Source organism: Triticum aestivum, chromosome 3A (assembly GCF_018294505.1).
Source record: "Triticum aestivum cultivar Chinese Spring chromosome 3A, IWGSC CS RefSeq v2.1, whole genome shotgun sequence".
Lineage (NCBI taxonomy): Eukaryota > Viridiplantae > Streptophyta > Magnoliopsida > Poales > Poaceae > Triticum > Triticum aestivum.
The window spans coordinates 661,066,406-661,081,554 of NC_057800.1; the positions used below are offsets into that span (position 1 = coordinate 661,066,406).

The following is a 15,149-nucleotide window of genomic DNA, read 5'->3' on the forward strand; positions in this document are numbered from 1 at the left end:
GTGAAACTTATCTTAGGGTTCATAATATCTTAGTATTGAGCTCTAAATTTTAGTTGGTGCATATTGTTTTTTATAGCAAATCTTCATGAATGTTCATCAAGTTTATTAAAAGAAGTAAACATGTCTGCAATATCAAAAACTACCTTCGATCCAAATAATTGAAGTTTTGGGTTTGTCTCAAGTCAAACTTGTTTTAGTTTGACCAAGTCTATCGAAACATAGATTAACCTGTACAACACAAGTTAGTCTCATGGAATCATATTTCAATATTATCAGTATTTGGTGTTGTAAATCTTAGCATATTTTTCTATAGAGTTGGTCAAACTAGAGCAAGTTGGACTTATGACAAATCTATGACTTCGATTGTTTTGGAATGGAGAGACCATATGAAAATATAATGTTGAATCTTATGGTATTGATCAGGTATCCGAGATGTTGATAACTTTTTCTATGAACTTGCTCAAACTTTGCAAGTTTTGGCATTGAAAAAAACACTATTTTGGGACAGAGAGTCTTGCCAGAAAAAAATCCCAACAATGACTTTTGAAATGTAAGAAAACAGCTAACCATCTTTCCTTGCAATCCCCACCTCCTCCCCTCATCCCTATCGAAGGAGGCCTTCGGGTTAAGTCCGGTTGGCAGCTGCGACAACTTTGTCGACGACCTCCATGGCTCCGCCCCGACTACTCTTTCCCTGCGAGATGGGGTGGGGGTGGCACCCCTTTTTCCCTCTCTCTAGAGGTCATTCCCGCGTAGGTCGTCCGCGTGGTTGCAGATGCGGTGCAACAACGGTGGGACGCTAGATCTGGTCTGTCTCGTGCAAATCCGGTTTGCTGGAGTCTGCTGGGTCGGTTTTTGGCTGGCGATGAGGTTTGTGGTGGCTCTTGTATGGTCATGACGCGAGTGTGTGGGCTAGTGGAGGTGTGATGCATGGGTATCTCGTGTTAGGCGGTGCTCCTGGTGAACTTGCCAAGCTCTTGTCGACCGGCGACGTCGATGTCCTTGGGCGTCATTTCACCTCCTTGGAGGCGCCGATGTGGAGTTCATCTCCGGCAGGGGCGAACCCAGGATTGGGCTAAGCCCCGGACCCTAGGCCAGCTACAATGCATCTACAGTGACGCTACAGTGCCATTCATGCTATATTGAAGGAAGTGTGCATTCCTCACGCCCAGGGCCCAGGCCCCCCGGCCTGGGTCCTAGATCCGCCACTGATCTCTGGCACACCCTCAGATTCAGTTCTTCGGGTAAAATCCTAAGGCTCAGTTGGGTCGGGTCGCTTCCCTTTCCGGAGCATCGTCTTGAAGAGACCTCTCGATTCCCTTCACGCCCTTCATGTGCTAGACGCTCACGACAATGCGGTCGGTAGGTGTTCCTCCGACAATGTGGCTGGTTGTGCGCGGCTTTCGCGTGGCAACAATGGTGACTTCGGGTGAGTTGTGATTGAGTTTTGGTAGTCGGTTTTATTCGGCGTGTTTAAGGGGTCACCGTGCCTCACTCGTTCTTTCTAAAGTCGGATCTGCTGAGGCGGGCCTTCGTGGTGATGATGACACGAGATGGGTAGTCCCTTCCGACGCTTGTTCGGCACAGGCCCGACTCTTTCTTGCTCGTTGACAAAGTAGAAGCTGCTTGGGCATCGATGTGTGTTGCTGACTGGTTGTCATAGGCGGGTTCCTCCCCAGCACACCCCCTCGCCGCAGCGGAGCCTCGCCCGATGCCGCCCAAGGCGTCGAAGAAGGACGACGAGCCGACGGAGCGCCCCATCCTCGGCCGCTTCTCCTGCCACCTCAAGATCAGAATCGTACGCTCCCCTCTTCCCCCTCCCGCAGATTCCCCACGTTCTCCCGCGATTCTAGCGAGTGCTCGCAAGGGTTTCATGGTTGCTTACTTGGTGGGTGCGGTGGCAGTGGCGGTTGATCAGATCGACAGGAGAGCATGTGATGTCCCTGTTGCGGTCGTCTTAGTGTAATAGGGCTTTGCAGTTCTCTTGGTCCGCGCTGGCAAAGTTCGGAATCGTTGGTGGCTTGCTCGTGGCATCTGAAAGTGGTTTTGTCCGACTTTGTGATCTCCATCCCAGAGTCCATACTATCGGTTTCGCATGTCTATACCCATGAATTGTGAAACATAGTCATCGACCGAATCGTATACACTAGTTGAACGGTATGTGTCCGCATAACCTTATCAACTAGGGATCATTAGAACATCCGTCATACAATACATAGTTTCACAAACAAGTCACATACTTATTGATACATATCATTGATGATGTTCAAGGATATTCCAAATAACTAATAAATACATACGGAAATATTATCATCACATGATTGCCTCTAAGACATATCTCCAACAACATAATCATACTCTTAAAAATTACAGTTTAATCGATACTAATTGTAATTTTCTCACCACACCGTGTTATCTTTTATTGAAGAGATGCCGCTTGTGAAATTATGGATCCCAGTTTATCCACCCCTATTGCTTTCAAGTTTAACCAGACTTTTTTTTTACAATTCCTTGATTTTATTTCTCTTACTTTAATCACTTCTTTCGAACACGAGTTGCTTTAATCCTGATAACGGCATGGATAGTAAGACTAACAATTTTACTAGTTTCGTTGGGTGCCGAGACAAGTTCTGTAATTGTGGGAGCTTCTACCGGTTTATCAAACCTTAAGGCCATCCACTTAGGAAAATTGTTGCTTGCCTACAAAACTCTGAATTGGGGGGGGTGGGGGGGGGGTGGACGCTTCCTAGATTAGAGGAGGCAAGTTTTTTCTGGCGTTGTTGTGAGGGAGTCTTTGATTATTACCATATGTCCTACACTCCTTTACTTTACTTTCTTGTTATATATCTTGCTTAGTTACTTTATGTTAGTAGTTTTTTTTTGTTTTTTCACTTTCGAAAAAATTCAAAAAACACACAAAAATATTTAAATTCTAGCAAGAAGTTAGTTTGTTTTAGGCTTGAAATCATGTCTACTTCTGCTCAAAACACCAAACTTTGTGGATTTACGAGTAGTAAGAATGGTGATTTCATTAACAAACGTATTGGTCCACTAGCTACTAGTGCTGAGTCTTACAAAATTAAGACTGCTTTGTTGAACTTGGTAACGACTAATGAAAGAACAATTATATGGTTCTTATAATGAAGACGTTGCTTCTCACTTAAACAATTATGTTGAGCTCCATGATATAAAAAAAATATAAAGAAGTAAAATCCAATATTGTCAAGTTAAAACTTTTTTCAGCCAAAAATGGATGTTAAGTGGAGATGGGGAAACTTCTGCACGACAATTGGCTTTGGCACGAGTACATTTTGATTATGCGGCAGCAGGTATAACACTCCAAATATGTAGCGGTTGGGGGCAAAAATTGAGGCTACCCAAAAGAATTTTGTATCACGTGGAGCCCTGTTTTTGACCCAAAGTGTCCTAAAACGATGGTTTTTACATCACAGAGATGCTTCTTTTTATCATTGTTGGATGACCCTCCTGTCTTCCCGCATCCCCCATCGTGCCGCCGCGTGCCGGGTGAGGACCTTGTCTTGCCAGCCCTAAAAGGGTAGTATCGTGCCCGACCTTAATGCTCGGCTTTTGGGCTCGACCTTGTTCCATAGCGGGCCAAAGACCAGCCCGACCCTTTTAATCGTGTGCCGTGCTGGGCACATGTCGGGCTGAAATTCCGAGTCCATGGGCCGGCCCGCGAGGCACAACCCATATGGCCAGGTTTGAGCCCATCCCCAGACTCCTCTCAGCTCGCCGCAACTACCACTTCCCACCAAAAACCCTAGCCGGCCAGCCCACATCTCTCTCTCTATCTCCCACACACGCTAGCCCATCCCCAGACTCCTCTCCAGACCCCAGCACACCACCTCGCCGCAGCGGAGCCGAGCTCGATGCCGCCCAAGGCGTCGAAGAAGGACGGCGAGCCGGCGGAGCGCCCCATCCTCGGCCGCTTCTCCTCCCACCTCAAGATCGGAATCGTACGCTCCCCTCTTCTCCCCCCTCCCGCGGATTCCCCACGTTCTCCCGCGTTCTAGCGAGTGCTCGCAGGGGTTTCATCGTTGCTTACTTGGTGGGTGCGGTGGCGGTGGCGGTGGCGGTTGATCTCTTTGCTGTCTCTGTGGAATAGTAACATATGAAATGTTATCCCTGCTTAAATCTTAGTCGCTACATGCTAGTAGGAGTAGGACGTGTTATAGTTTTATGTATGTAACTCGGTTTGCTTGGACACAATTATCATGTTACTATGGACTGCTGTTCAACAAGTTTCATGAGTTGCCACTACCGCACTTCTCTAGTTGCATTGATGGTGTTTAACAGTACTTGCCCTTGTATCCTTTATTCGATCTCAGATTTCATCATAAATCATAATGGACTACTCTTCTGTTGAATGTTGATTGGCGCACTACTTGTTCTGCTGTAGCCATTTAGAGGAATAAGAGGAGATATGAATTTTACCATTGATGTTTCATGCAGGTTGGGTTACCCAATGTTGGCAAATCAACTTTCTTCAACATAGTAACAAAGTTGTCCATCCCGGCTGAGAACTTCCCATTCTGTACCATTGAACCAAATGAGGCACGGGTACATGTTCCGGATGAGCGATTTGACTATCTTTGCCAACTTTTCAAGCCAAAGAGTGAGGTTTGTTTCTTTTCTCTGCTTTACACTTCTACAGTAATCTGCAGCTTCTTGGCTTATGTTTCAGATGTATAGTGACTCTTGTTATTCTCTGCAGGTGGCTGCATATCTGGAAATCAACGACATAGCCGGGCTTGTTAGAGGAGCAAGTGCAGGGGAGGGTCTGGGCAATGCCTTCTTATCCCATATACGTGCTGTTGATGGAATCTTTCATGTCTTGAGTATGTCTCTATTGTAAAATGTTTATAATTCAACTATTGTATTATGTTTCTTAATAAAGTTCCCTTGGTTATGTTTTGACTATATGTTAAAAGTGATAAATTTTGGATGTCTTGGTGGAGACCTAAATGAGAAGACTAGCCAAATGTTGGCATTGCCAAACATTGGCAATACCAAGACTTGCCAAATATTGGCAACTTTATGTTTCATAGACAAGAAAACTTGGTAACCCACCAATTAGTGGCCAATATGCCAATTTTTGGCACCAAACCAATTACGCGCTAGGTGTTCATGTAATAGAATCTTTTGCTGTATCTGTAACTGATAGTATGGTATGATTTTTAGGAGCATTTGAAGACACGGAAATCACCCATATTGATGATACAGTTGATCCTGTTCGTGATTTGGAAACTATTACTCAAGAACTGAGGCTCAAGGTTTCGTTTGAGTTCTGCTTGATTTGTTTGTCAACTTAACCAGTTGTTAACCTAGTTGTAACAAGGTTCTGTTGCATTTCTGTAGGATATAGAGTTTGTGCAGGCTAAAATTGATGACCTTGAGAAGGCAATGAAGAGGAGCAATGACAAGCAACTTAAGATAGACCATGAATTATGTCAGAGGGTAGGGCATGTTTCACAGCTCTGCAGTTTTGCAGTTTTGCTTCATTTCTATCAATCAGTTAGATCTCATGAACTATTGAAATTTAGTTTCAACTTTTGTTGGTAGATTAAATGATCAATCGGTAATTTAGTTTCAACTTTCCCTTATAACAGATCATGACACATCTTCAAGACGGGAAAGACCTACGTTTAGGAGAATGGAAAGCTGCTGAAATTGAGATCTTGAATACCTTTCAGCTGCTTACTGCTAAGCCAGTTGTTTATTTGGTAATTTTTACTTATTTGGATTGGAAGAATGGTCTCATTTGATTAATATGTACAGGCTTGTTGTTTGAACTTTATATTAGCACAATGACATCATTTGATTAATTATAGTTACATGCTTGTTGCTTGAACTTCTTTACCAGCATTTCCATCTATAATTTAGTGGCATCCCATATTTAGTCCGGAATTTCAATCAATGTTACATTAACCCAGCTTTGTTTTCCCCTCTGTTTTGTTGTTGCTGTCTGTCTACTTCTGCTTTCCAACATTTATTTTGAGCCATTACAGAACTGACGGGCGACTGGTAATCGATACGCCATACTCTCGGCATTTGTATGATTAGCAATAAGTGCATGCTCTGTAGACAATTAACTGAGTTTTATCTGATCACAGGAAACATAACTAGAAAAAACTATTGCATGCTTCTTGCTATAGCAGTAGAATAGGGGAACCTTTTTAGTTCCATATGCCAGTTTTATTCCACTCCACTGTAAGGCACTGCAAGTCTGTAATAGTTGAAGCAATTGTTAAAGTTGCACTTCCATGCGTGAGCAAGAACCAAAGCAAAGTATGCAAGAAGTGTCATTAGAGTTTAAGTGAACTAGTGAAGTAAGGAAATCCCAAGATATATGATGTTTCCATATGGATTCTTACTTTTTTTGGACCCAAAAGGCACATCAGGGTCCCTAATAGGAATATAGGGATGGTGTGCTGTAGAAGGGTTTATGAAGATTAGATATTACTTTTCACTTTCATATGATTATTGCTCACCTGTTGGAGAGGGAAATGAAATGGGAAGCATAAATTCTCTACTTGAAAAACCTACTGATGTACTCGTTATATGATGGTACATATAACTAATAGCTGCTGCGCATACATCAGTTGAAATTATATTTATATTAGCAGCAAGAGAAAATATCTCTTTGATATCTGGAATTATCCCACGTTCAGCTTGAGTAATCATGCCAAATGGACATTAATCGCTCTGCTATAACTGTAGCTCATTTACTGGGTTAATCCTTAGATTTGACCTTACTTTTATCAGTAGTTGAAACAGAAAAGCACCTTCTCTTTTATATGGCTTCTAAAAGGCCTAACCATCCTTTTTGAAAGTAAAATGTAGCTGTATTGATTAGTCTAGTATGTTACTTTGTGCAGGTGAACATGAGTGAAAAGGATTACCTGAGAAAAAAGAACAAGTTTCTACCAAAGATACATGCTTGGTACGTACTATTTCTACCCCAAGTCTAATGGCTATTGCAGAATTACAGATAAACTCATGCTATACGACATGCATTTCAAACTGCGAATGCTAATTTTCTGTGGAACTTCTGTTCATGTACAGCCTAATTGCTGTAGCAGGATAGATCATTTTGAAGCTAAATCATTTCAAGTTTCCATCATTATATCTGGTTGTATATGATATTTGTTCCAACTTGCTTGTTGAGTAGAGCAGCTGTCTGGTTTAAAACACATTGGGTTTATTATTGGAAAAATGTTATCACAGAGAGAACCAGTGTTTATGCTTGGACTTGTTGATTACTGTATTTGAGGGTAGAATCTCACAAAATTTATGGATCTCTTACATATGAATACCAGCAATTGTCATAGGCAGTGGGCCAGGTCCCAGTGGTATGTGTCCGCACTCAGCACTAAGGAGCACTATTCATGTGGACAGTACCCACATGGTATCTGTCAGCACTAAGCAGGAATTACTATTCACGTGAACTGTACCCACTTGAACAAGATAAGTGCAGTAGGTCTTTTAGTTACAAAAGTAGTATATCTGTTCAGTTAGGAAAAGAGATCAGTTTAGTTAGGAAGGTAAACATATTTGATCTTTACCGAACTTCTTTTAGTTAGGTAGGTATATATATCTGCTATATATATTAGACATGGTATCTGCCAGCACTATTCATGTGAGTTATCAATTAAGCATTGAACGAGAAGTTCAGTAAAGATCTAATCACCATCCTCAACCTTCTCACTCTCACCCCTGGTAGTCACCGTCTCAGTCCTAGAACCGACCCACCATGATGATACTGAGAAAAACCCATGAGACAAAAGAAGGCCTGATGGTTGTAGGCTCTTGTCCACAGTAAGAAATTGATTATATGAAGTTCATGTGGTTGTGATTTTGATTAAATCTGATTATGTTGTGTTTGATTAAATGATTAGCATAAACCTAATATGCATAATTTCCTATGAGAAGGGGCTATTGCCTATTGGAATATTAGCTAATATCTAACTATTTCTTATTCAGGGTGAAAGAGCATGGTGGTGAAACTATTATTCCTTTCAGCTGTGCCTTCGAACAGAAACTAGTGGATATGCCAGAAGATGAAGCTGCTAAATATTGCACCGAAAACCAAACGACAAGGCAAGCCATAACATAATTATGTCCGAGTTGATTACCACAATTAAGATAGCAATCAAGTTTATTTATTTGTAACATGCATTACAATTTCTCTCTGCATCTTGCTCAACCTTTTCTATTTAATTTATTTATACTAAATCTTTCACCACTGTGAACAGTTTGATCCCCAAAATCATCAAGACTGGTTTTGCAGCAATTCATCTCATATACTTCTTCACTGCTGGTCACGGCGAGGTACATTTCATATGTTTACATTGTGCTAGTACTATGTGTGTTGTGTAAGCCATGTTTTACTTTATTTTGCTAAAATGGTGGTCCAACAGCACTCTGTTACAGTTTTGGTGTGCAAAATTCATGTGCTTGTTCTTTGTATATCAGTATTTATTGGTTATTGCCTCTGCTCCAAAATAAGGGGTGCAATCAAGTTTATATAACATTCATAATCAGTATGTAAAGAATTTAATGAGATTTGACAAATGAAAATAACATCCTTTTTTTTCTAAATAATTCTTTTTTTTACTAACATATCAACAATAATGGTCAAAGTTGCATCTTGTTGGCTGTTCATGTTCTAAACGTGGAGGAATATATTAGAGTGTTTAGATGTCTATTCATGTTTTAAGTTTCAAATAGGAGTTTCTGAATACATTTGACAGTTTTCTGCTGGCTTACAAGCTTGAATTCTCTTTTCAGGTGAAGTGCTGGCAGATCAGACGTCAAAGTAAAGCTCCGCAAGCTGCTGGTGCAATTCACACTGATTTTGAAAGAGGCTTCATATGTGCTGAGGTAGAGTCCTTTCTGAAATAGCTAGACACAATTCCTTTATTTGGAATAATTGAACTGTGGCATTCTTAGTTGACAGTGTAGTTTAACTGTTGCTATTCTTACTATTTGCACTTCATCATGCCAAAGTGTTGTCCCCAAGGTACATGATGCTTAGGCATGTTTTTTTTCTTTCAAATCTCGATGTTTACTGAAGCTCCTTTCATTATGTTAACTTGATGTATTTCTGTTTGCGGTGTTCAAAATGATACACGACATTCCTTTTTTCTCTTTCATAATATTTTGGTACTTTTGCTTTGAAATTGGAAATGCACGCTGTTATGGCCGGTACTATGGCATTGTTTACTTGACTGTATGCACATTTGGAACCTTGATAATTCATATATATAAATCTACTTTTTTTGATCAGGTAATGAAGTTTGAAGATCTAAAAGAGCTGGGCAGTGAATCTGCTGTGAAGGTGTGCACACACTCGTCTATGTTAGATCTGTATCAGTTGCCTTACTTTTGATCTTTAAACTCAACGTTGCCATGGATTGCAGGCTGCTGGGAAGTACAGGCAGGAAGGGAAGACGTATGTGGTGCAGGATGGAGACATCATCTTCTTCAAGTTCAATGTTTCTGGAGGCGGAAAGAAGTGATAAATTCATCACAGGGTCGTGTATTTTTGCATTTTTGAGTTCACTTGCAAGTAGCCAGGTACTATCAGTACGGGTTGCAGACTGCGGGGAGGCTATATATAAATTTCCATTCGCTCTGCTTTTGAAAGTACTCCTCGATGTTATGAAGTCATGTGTGCCAACTGCCAACTGTACACCTGAACGATGTTTGAGGCCTCTATTAGAAAACTGGAAGTTGTAACTTTGTGACTGGACAAGTTTGTCGTAATTAGGATGCAAAGTTCTTTGTTATGCAATTCTACCGTTTGTTGTTGCATGTGTAGTTCCATAATTTTTACGAAGAAATTACTTTGATTACTTTTTGGATATATTGTCTCTTAAATTGATTGAGTACCTCTCCGTCCATGAGAGGAAAAAGAGACAAAATCACATGCCTGCACTGATTAATTGTGGCGCTTAAGTGAAACATATCTTAGGATTCATAATATCTTAGTATCGAGCTCTAAATTTTTCTTGGTGCACATTGTATTTTTTAAGTCAATCTTCATGAATGTTGATCAAGTTTATTGAAAAAAGTATCCATGTCTGCAATATCAAAAACTACCTCTGATCTAAATAATTGAAGTTTTGGGTTTGTCTCAAGTCTAACTTGTTTTAGTTAGACCAACCAACCCCACCAAGCAAGCATTGAGGTTCCTGTCTATTTCTTTTTTCTTGATATATACAAATCGTTTTATATTTTGTAGGAGTACGTGCTATTGAGGAATAAAATTTTATTTAAAAACAACACGTCAAGTCGCACTTTGTTTCATGGTACAGGACCCTCCATAAAGTGAACAACCGCTACACGCATTAAATTATCACGTAGAGTGCCTTTCCATACAAAAATGAGCTCCATCGTGTACCTGCACGGGTGTTGTTGGGAGCGAGACGTGAGTACGTGCGTTGTGCGTGCACCACTTCTCTTCGTGCGTGTGCCCCACCTACGTGGGTGTGTGTGTGAGAGAGAGAGAGACAGAGATGGTGTATATGTTTGTGAGTGTTTTTTGGGTGATCTCGTAAGTGTACTTGTGTGCGTGAGAGATAGCCAAGGAACATGTGTCGATTATATCTAAAAAAAGAGTAACATATGCAATGTGTGTGAAACAGAGACCTAGGTATATCTTATATAGAGGGGGCGATCCACGAAAAGAGAGGGGAGGGATCATCGGCGTGAGATATCGATAGAATTGAAGAGAGGGATGAAGTATGGGCGTCAGATCGATAAAGAGAGATAGCGAAATTGTGTGTGCGCATGTCAAAGATATAGGGTGGCTACCCTACTGGAAGGTGAGAGGGGAGAGGTGCAGTTTGTGTGTGGTAGGGAGACCTAACTAGAGCGTTCGGCTATCAGAGTGTGTGTGGGGGAGGGGGGGGGGAGGCAGAGACGTAACTAGAGAGGTAGAATGACTGATATACGTGTGGAGAAGGAGAGACCTAGCTATGTATTAAGGGAGATCGATCGGCATCCATACATATGTGTAGGACACGAATAAGGTTTGGAGAGAGACAGAGCTAGAGTGCCGGAGGGGTGGTGATGGAGTTGCTTCTTGGAGATGGTGGGAGAGCCCTACTAGACAAACTGAAGGTACAACTACAATATCAATAAGAGAGGGGTTGTGTGTCTGTGTGTGCGCGTGCGTGTGAGAGACGGGTCGGGAGGCATGCATGGATGATGAGGGGGAATGATATGTCTGTGGTAAGCAAACCTAACTAGATAGGTAGATCAATCGTCGTGTGTCGGAGAAAGGCAGAGACATAACTAGTAAGGTAGATTGATTGGTGCGTGTGAAAAAACAGTAATAGTCAACCTAGCAATATGTATAGAGGGAGATCGATCGGTATAAATGCATGTGCTAGAGGCAAATAAGGATCAGAGAGACGGATAGAGAGACAGGGATGCGCCTAGGAGGTCGTGCAAGAGGCCTACTATATAGAGAGGGGGATGAGTGTGCGAGTGCGAGATCGATGAAAAAAGGGGCGAGAGTGTGCATGTGTGTGGGACCACATGAGAGATAGGGGCATGTATGGTGAGAGGAGAAGAGGGAAAGTGTGTGTATGTGGCGGGCAGACCTGGCTAGAGAGGTATATCGATCGGTGTTTGTCGAAAAGAAGGAGCTGGGGAGACCTATAGAGATCGTGGGAGAATGACCTAAAGAAAATTAATGAATGTGCACAATGAAAAGAATGCTGAGGGAGGGGAAGGGTAAGAAGGGCGTGTGCATGCACGAGAGAAAGTTAGTGCTAACTATAAAGAGAAGATGATTGTGTGGGTATAAAAGACTAACATAGATAATAATTTATTATAAAAGTGGATTCAGATATTTGAATAAGAGATCATAGTGTGTTTAAACCCATGCATGTATGAATATAATGGTGATACATATGGTGTGGTTATGAACATGTTATACTATATACATATTGTTAGGGCATTCCCCGCCTTAGTGTTGTGGTGATGATGACAACTCACTTTGCGGTCTAATCGTGTGTCAAGTTTCTCAGGTATACTTTGTTTGATACAAGATGCTTAGGCATTCCCTCGTGAAAAGAACGAAGACATTGTTTCCTAGGTGTTTATTTCTTTCGTCGTAAGAAACCCATACTATTAAGAGGGAATCCTCATCGGAAGGTATTGGGTGAATCAATGCATGCACACTTTCCATTCCACCCACCATATATCCTTCCGTTTGAGGAGAGTGTAACACCCCGGATGTAACTTTCCCAATTTGTACTCCAACTCTTGCCGTTTCCGGCGTTAAGTTATTTTATTTTCTCGGGTTCGGGTCTTTGTCTCCGTGTGTTGTTGTCGTTGTCATGCATCTCTTATCATGTCATCATGGGCATTGCATTTGCATACATGTTCATCTCATGCATTCGAGCATTTTCCCCGTTGTCCATTTTGCATTCCGGCGCTTCGTTCTCCTCCGTTGGTCATTTCTAGCTTTCTTTCGTGCGTGGGGATTAAACATTTCCGGATTGGACTGAGACTTGCCAAGCTGCCTTGGTTTACTACCGGTAGACCGCCTGTCAAGTTTCGTATCATTTGGACTTCGTTTGATACTCCAACGGTTAACCGAGGGACCGAAAAGGCCTCGTGTGTGTTGCAGCCCAACACCCCTCCAATTTGGCTCAAAACCCACCAAACTCTGCTCCATGTCCTAGATCGTTCGATCACGATTGCGTGGCCGAAAATCGCACCTCTTTTGGACTCTCCTAGCTCCCTCTATGCCTATATATAGGTCCTCCCCGAAAATTCCGGATCAAACCCTAACCCTCTCCCTCTCCTCACGCGGCCGGACGAAATCTCGCCGGCCGGACATGTCCGACGCCCCCACCGCGCCACGTGTCGCCCACTGACAGGGCGAGCCGCCACGCCCACATCGCCGCACGGCCGGCCCGCCGAAGCCTGCCGCGGGCCCTCCCGGCCCGCACTCCTCACTCTGCCACCGCGCCGCCCGAGTGCCCCGCCGCCTTCGCCGCTCTCCCCGCCGCCGGCGAGCTCCGCCACGGCGAGCTCCGCCACGGCGAGCTCCCTCGCCGTTCACGCCGCCCGAGCCGGCCCCGCTCTCCCCCCGCCTTGCCGGTCGCCGCCCTCCGCCACCGCGTCGCCGGCGCCGCCCGCACCGCCCGCCGTCCGCCGCCGCCTCGGCCGCCGGCCGCTGCCGCCCGCCCGCCGTCCGCCGCTCGCCGGAGACCTCGCCTCGCCGGAGCTCCGGCCGGATCCGATCTGGTCGGGTGGACCAGATCCACCAGTTCAGCGATCCAAATGCCGTCATCTCCGCCCGGATCTCCTCGTCCCGCTTCATCCCGTCCAGTTTCCAGAGGGTATAATTTCACTAAGTCCCGGAGATTTGCAGATCCAAGTGCTCATGTTCGCGGCTCCGTAACTTTGCATCTATAGCTCCGATTCATGCATATAGCATATCAAAATGTTCATCCCAGAGAGTACATCATTTCATTACATTGCATCATTTTCATTTGAGCTCATATTGATACCCGAAATGTTGTTAGAAGAGGGCTACTTGAGTTAATTGTCAGATCTGTTACTCCATTTAGCACTTTTGTCATTTTTGCCATGATTATTGTGTGCATGATATGCCCGTGAGTTCTTCTTATGTTTTGTTAAGGGTTTTGTCATCTTTCCAGAGGTGCAATCCATGTATTTTTAGGATGTGTGTGGTGACTTGTGCAAGCTTGCAAAGTGGTGCACTTGCTAATTCTGTTTTCACGGACTTAGTGATTTCACTAAGTCCTGGGATTGTTTATCTCACGATGCCATATGTTCATGTTGTTTCCTAGCAATCCGTGCCTCTTTTGAGGATGATCAGTAAGGGAGTTTTGTTAACCTTGTAGTGCTCTATCCATCCATGTCTTTGTTTGCAATTATGGAGCACCCTAGCTTGAGTCAATCGAGCTCTACTTTTGCTTCGTTGCGAATCTGGGCAGATCGTCAACTTGTTTGCGATTTTGCCGATGTTATTGTAGTTGATCCGTGCATGCTATGCCATTGTTCTTGCCATGTCTAGCTTGAATTTTGTGCCTTCTTAAGGGATGTATGCTTGTCTTGCCATGACTTGCACCGTAGTGAGTGCATCGAGCTCGTAAACATGTCTTCGTGAGTTATGTTTCAGCATGTCCCAGTTTTCACTAAGTCTGAAAACTGATTATGTTTTTGCTATGTTCGTGTGCTTGTTAGTATATTTTGTGATCCCTTTTGGCTCAAGGTCACTAAGGGACCTTTGTTAAGCTTGTTGAGTAGCTCCATGACATGTCTTTCTTTGACATGTTCAGGTCCTGTAGCATGTTGTTTTGTTGCTCCGAAGAGGGCTATATGATCTGAAATTCCAGACAAGTGTTAATTTCACTAAGTCTGAGATCTGTTTTACCATTTGCATTTTTGCCATGCTTGTTTGAACCTGTTAATGGATGATTGGCCGTAGCTCAGTGCTAGACTTTTGTTAAGCATCTTGAATGCTTCCCTGCCATGTATTTTGTTGCCATGTTTGGGTGCTGTAGCATGTTCATTTCATTGCATTTAGATGCCTACTTGCTGTAAATCGCAGACCGGTGTCATTTTTGAATCGCTTGCCATTTCCAAACCGTAACTCCGATTCCGGCGTTCTTTATATCGTTTTCAAGCGATTTCATCTCATCTTTCCAGTGGCACACTTGGATTTCCAAGTTGAGGCCAGGTTCATGCATTTCCTGTCATATCTTGCATTTGCATCCCGCATCGCATCCCGCATAGCATATCATCATTTCATCCTATTGCTTGTTCTTGCACGTGGTTGATTGTATCCTTGTTGCTTGTTTGTCTTGTTTGGGTAGAGCCGGGAGACGAGTTTGCTAACGAGGAGCCCGTTGAGTTTGCTTTCGAGGATCCAGTCAACTCTGACAACTGTGCAGGCAAGATGATCATACCCTCGAAATCACTACTATCTTTGCTATGCTAGTTTGCTCGCTCTTTTGCTATGCCATTGCTACGATGCCTACCACTTGCTTGCAAGCCTCCCAAATTGCCATGTCAAACCTCTAACCCACCTTTGTCCTAGCAAATCGTTGATTGGCTATGTTACCGCTTTGCTCAGC

General features: G+C 43.2%; 1 protein-coding gene across 1 annotated transcript; it reads left to right on the top strand.

Moving 5' to 3' along the window:
- The first annotated feature begins 3,734 nt into the window (after window positions 1-3,734).
- LOC123063030 (obg-like ATPase 1) lies at window positions 3,735-9,837 on the top strand. Its single transcript, XM_044486746.1, has 12 exons — window positions 3,735-3,977; window positions 4,474-4,641; window positions 4,736-4,859; window positions 5,203-5,294; window positions 5,380-5,478; window positions 5,631-5,744; window positions 6,900-6,964; window positions 8,005-8,121; window positions 8,277-8,352; window positions 8,812-8,904; window positions 9,311-9,361; window positions 9,444-9,837. Exons 1-12 carry the CDS (start codon window positions 3,891-3,893, stop codon window positions 9,540-9,542), a joined length of 1,185 nt encoding a protein of 394 aa, XP_044342681.1. The 5' UTR covers window positions 3,735-3,890; the 3' UTR covers window positions 9,543-9,837.
- The last annotated feature ends 5,312 nt before the right edge of the window (window positions 9,838-15,149 follow it).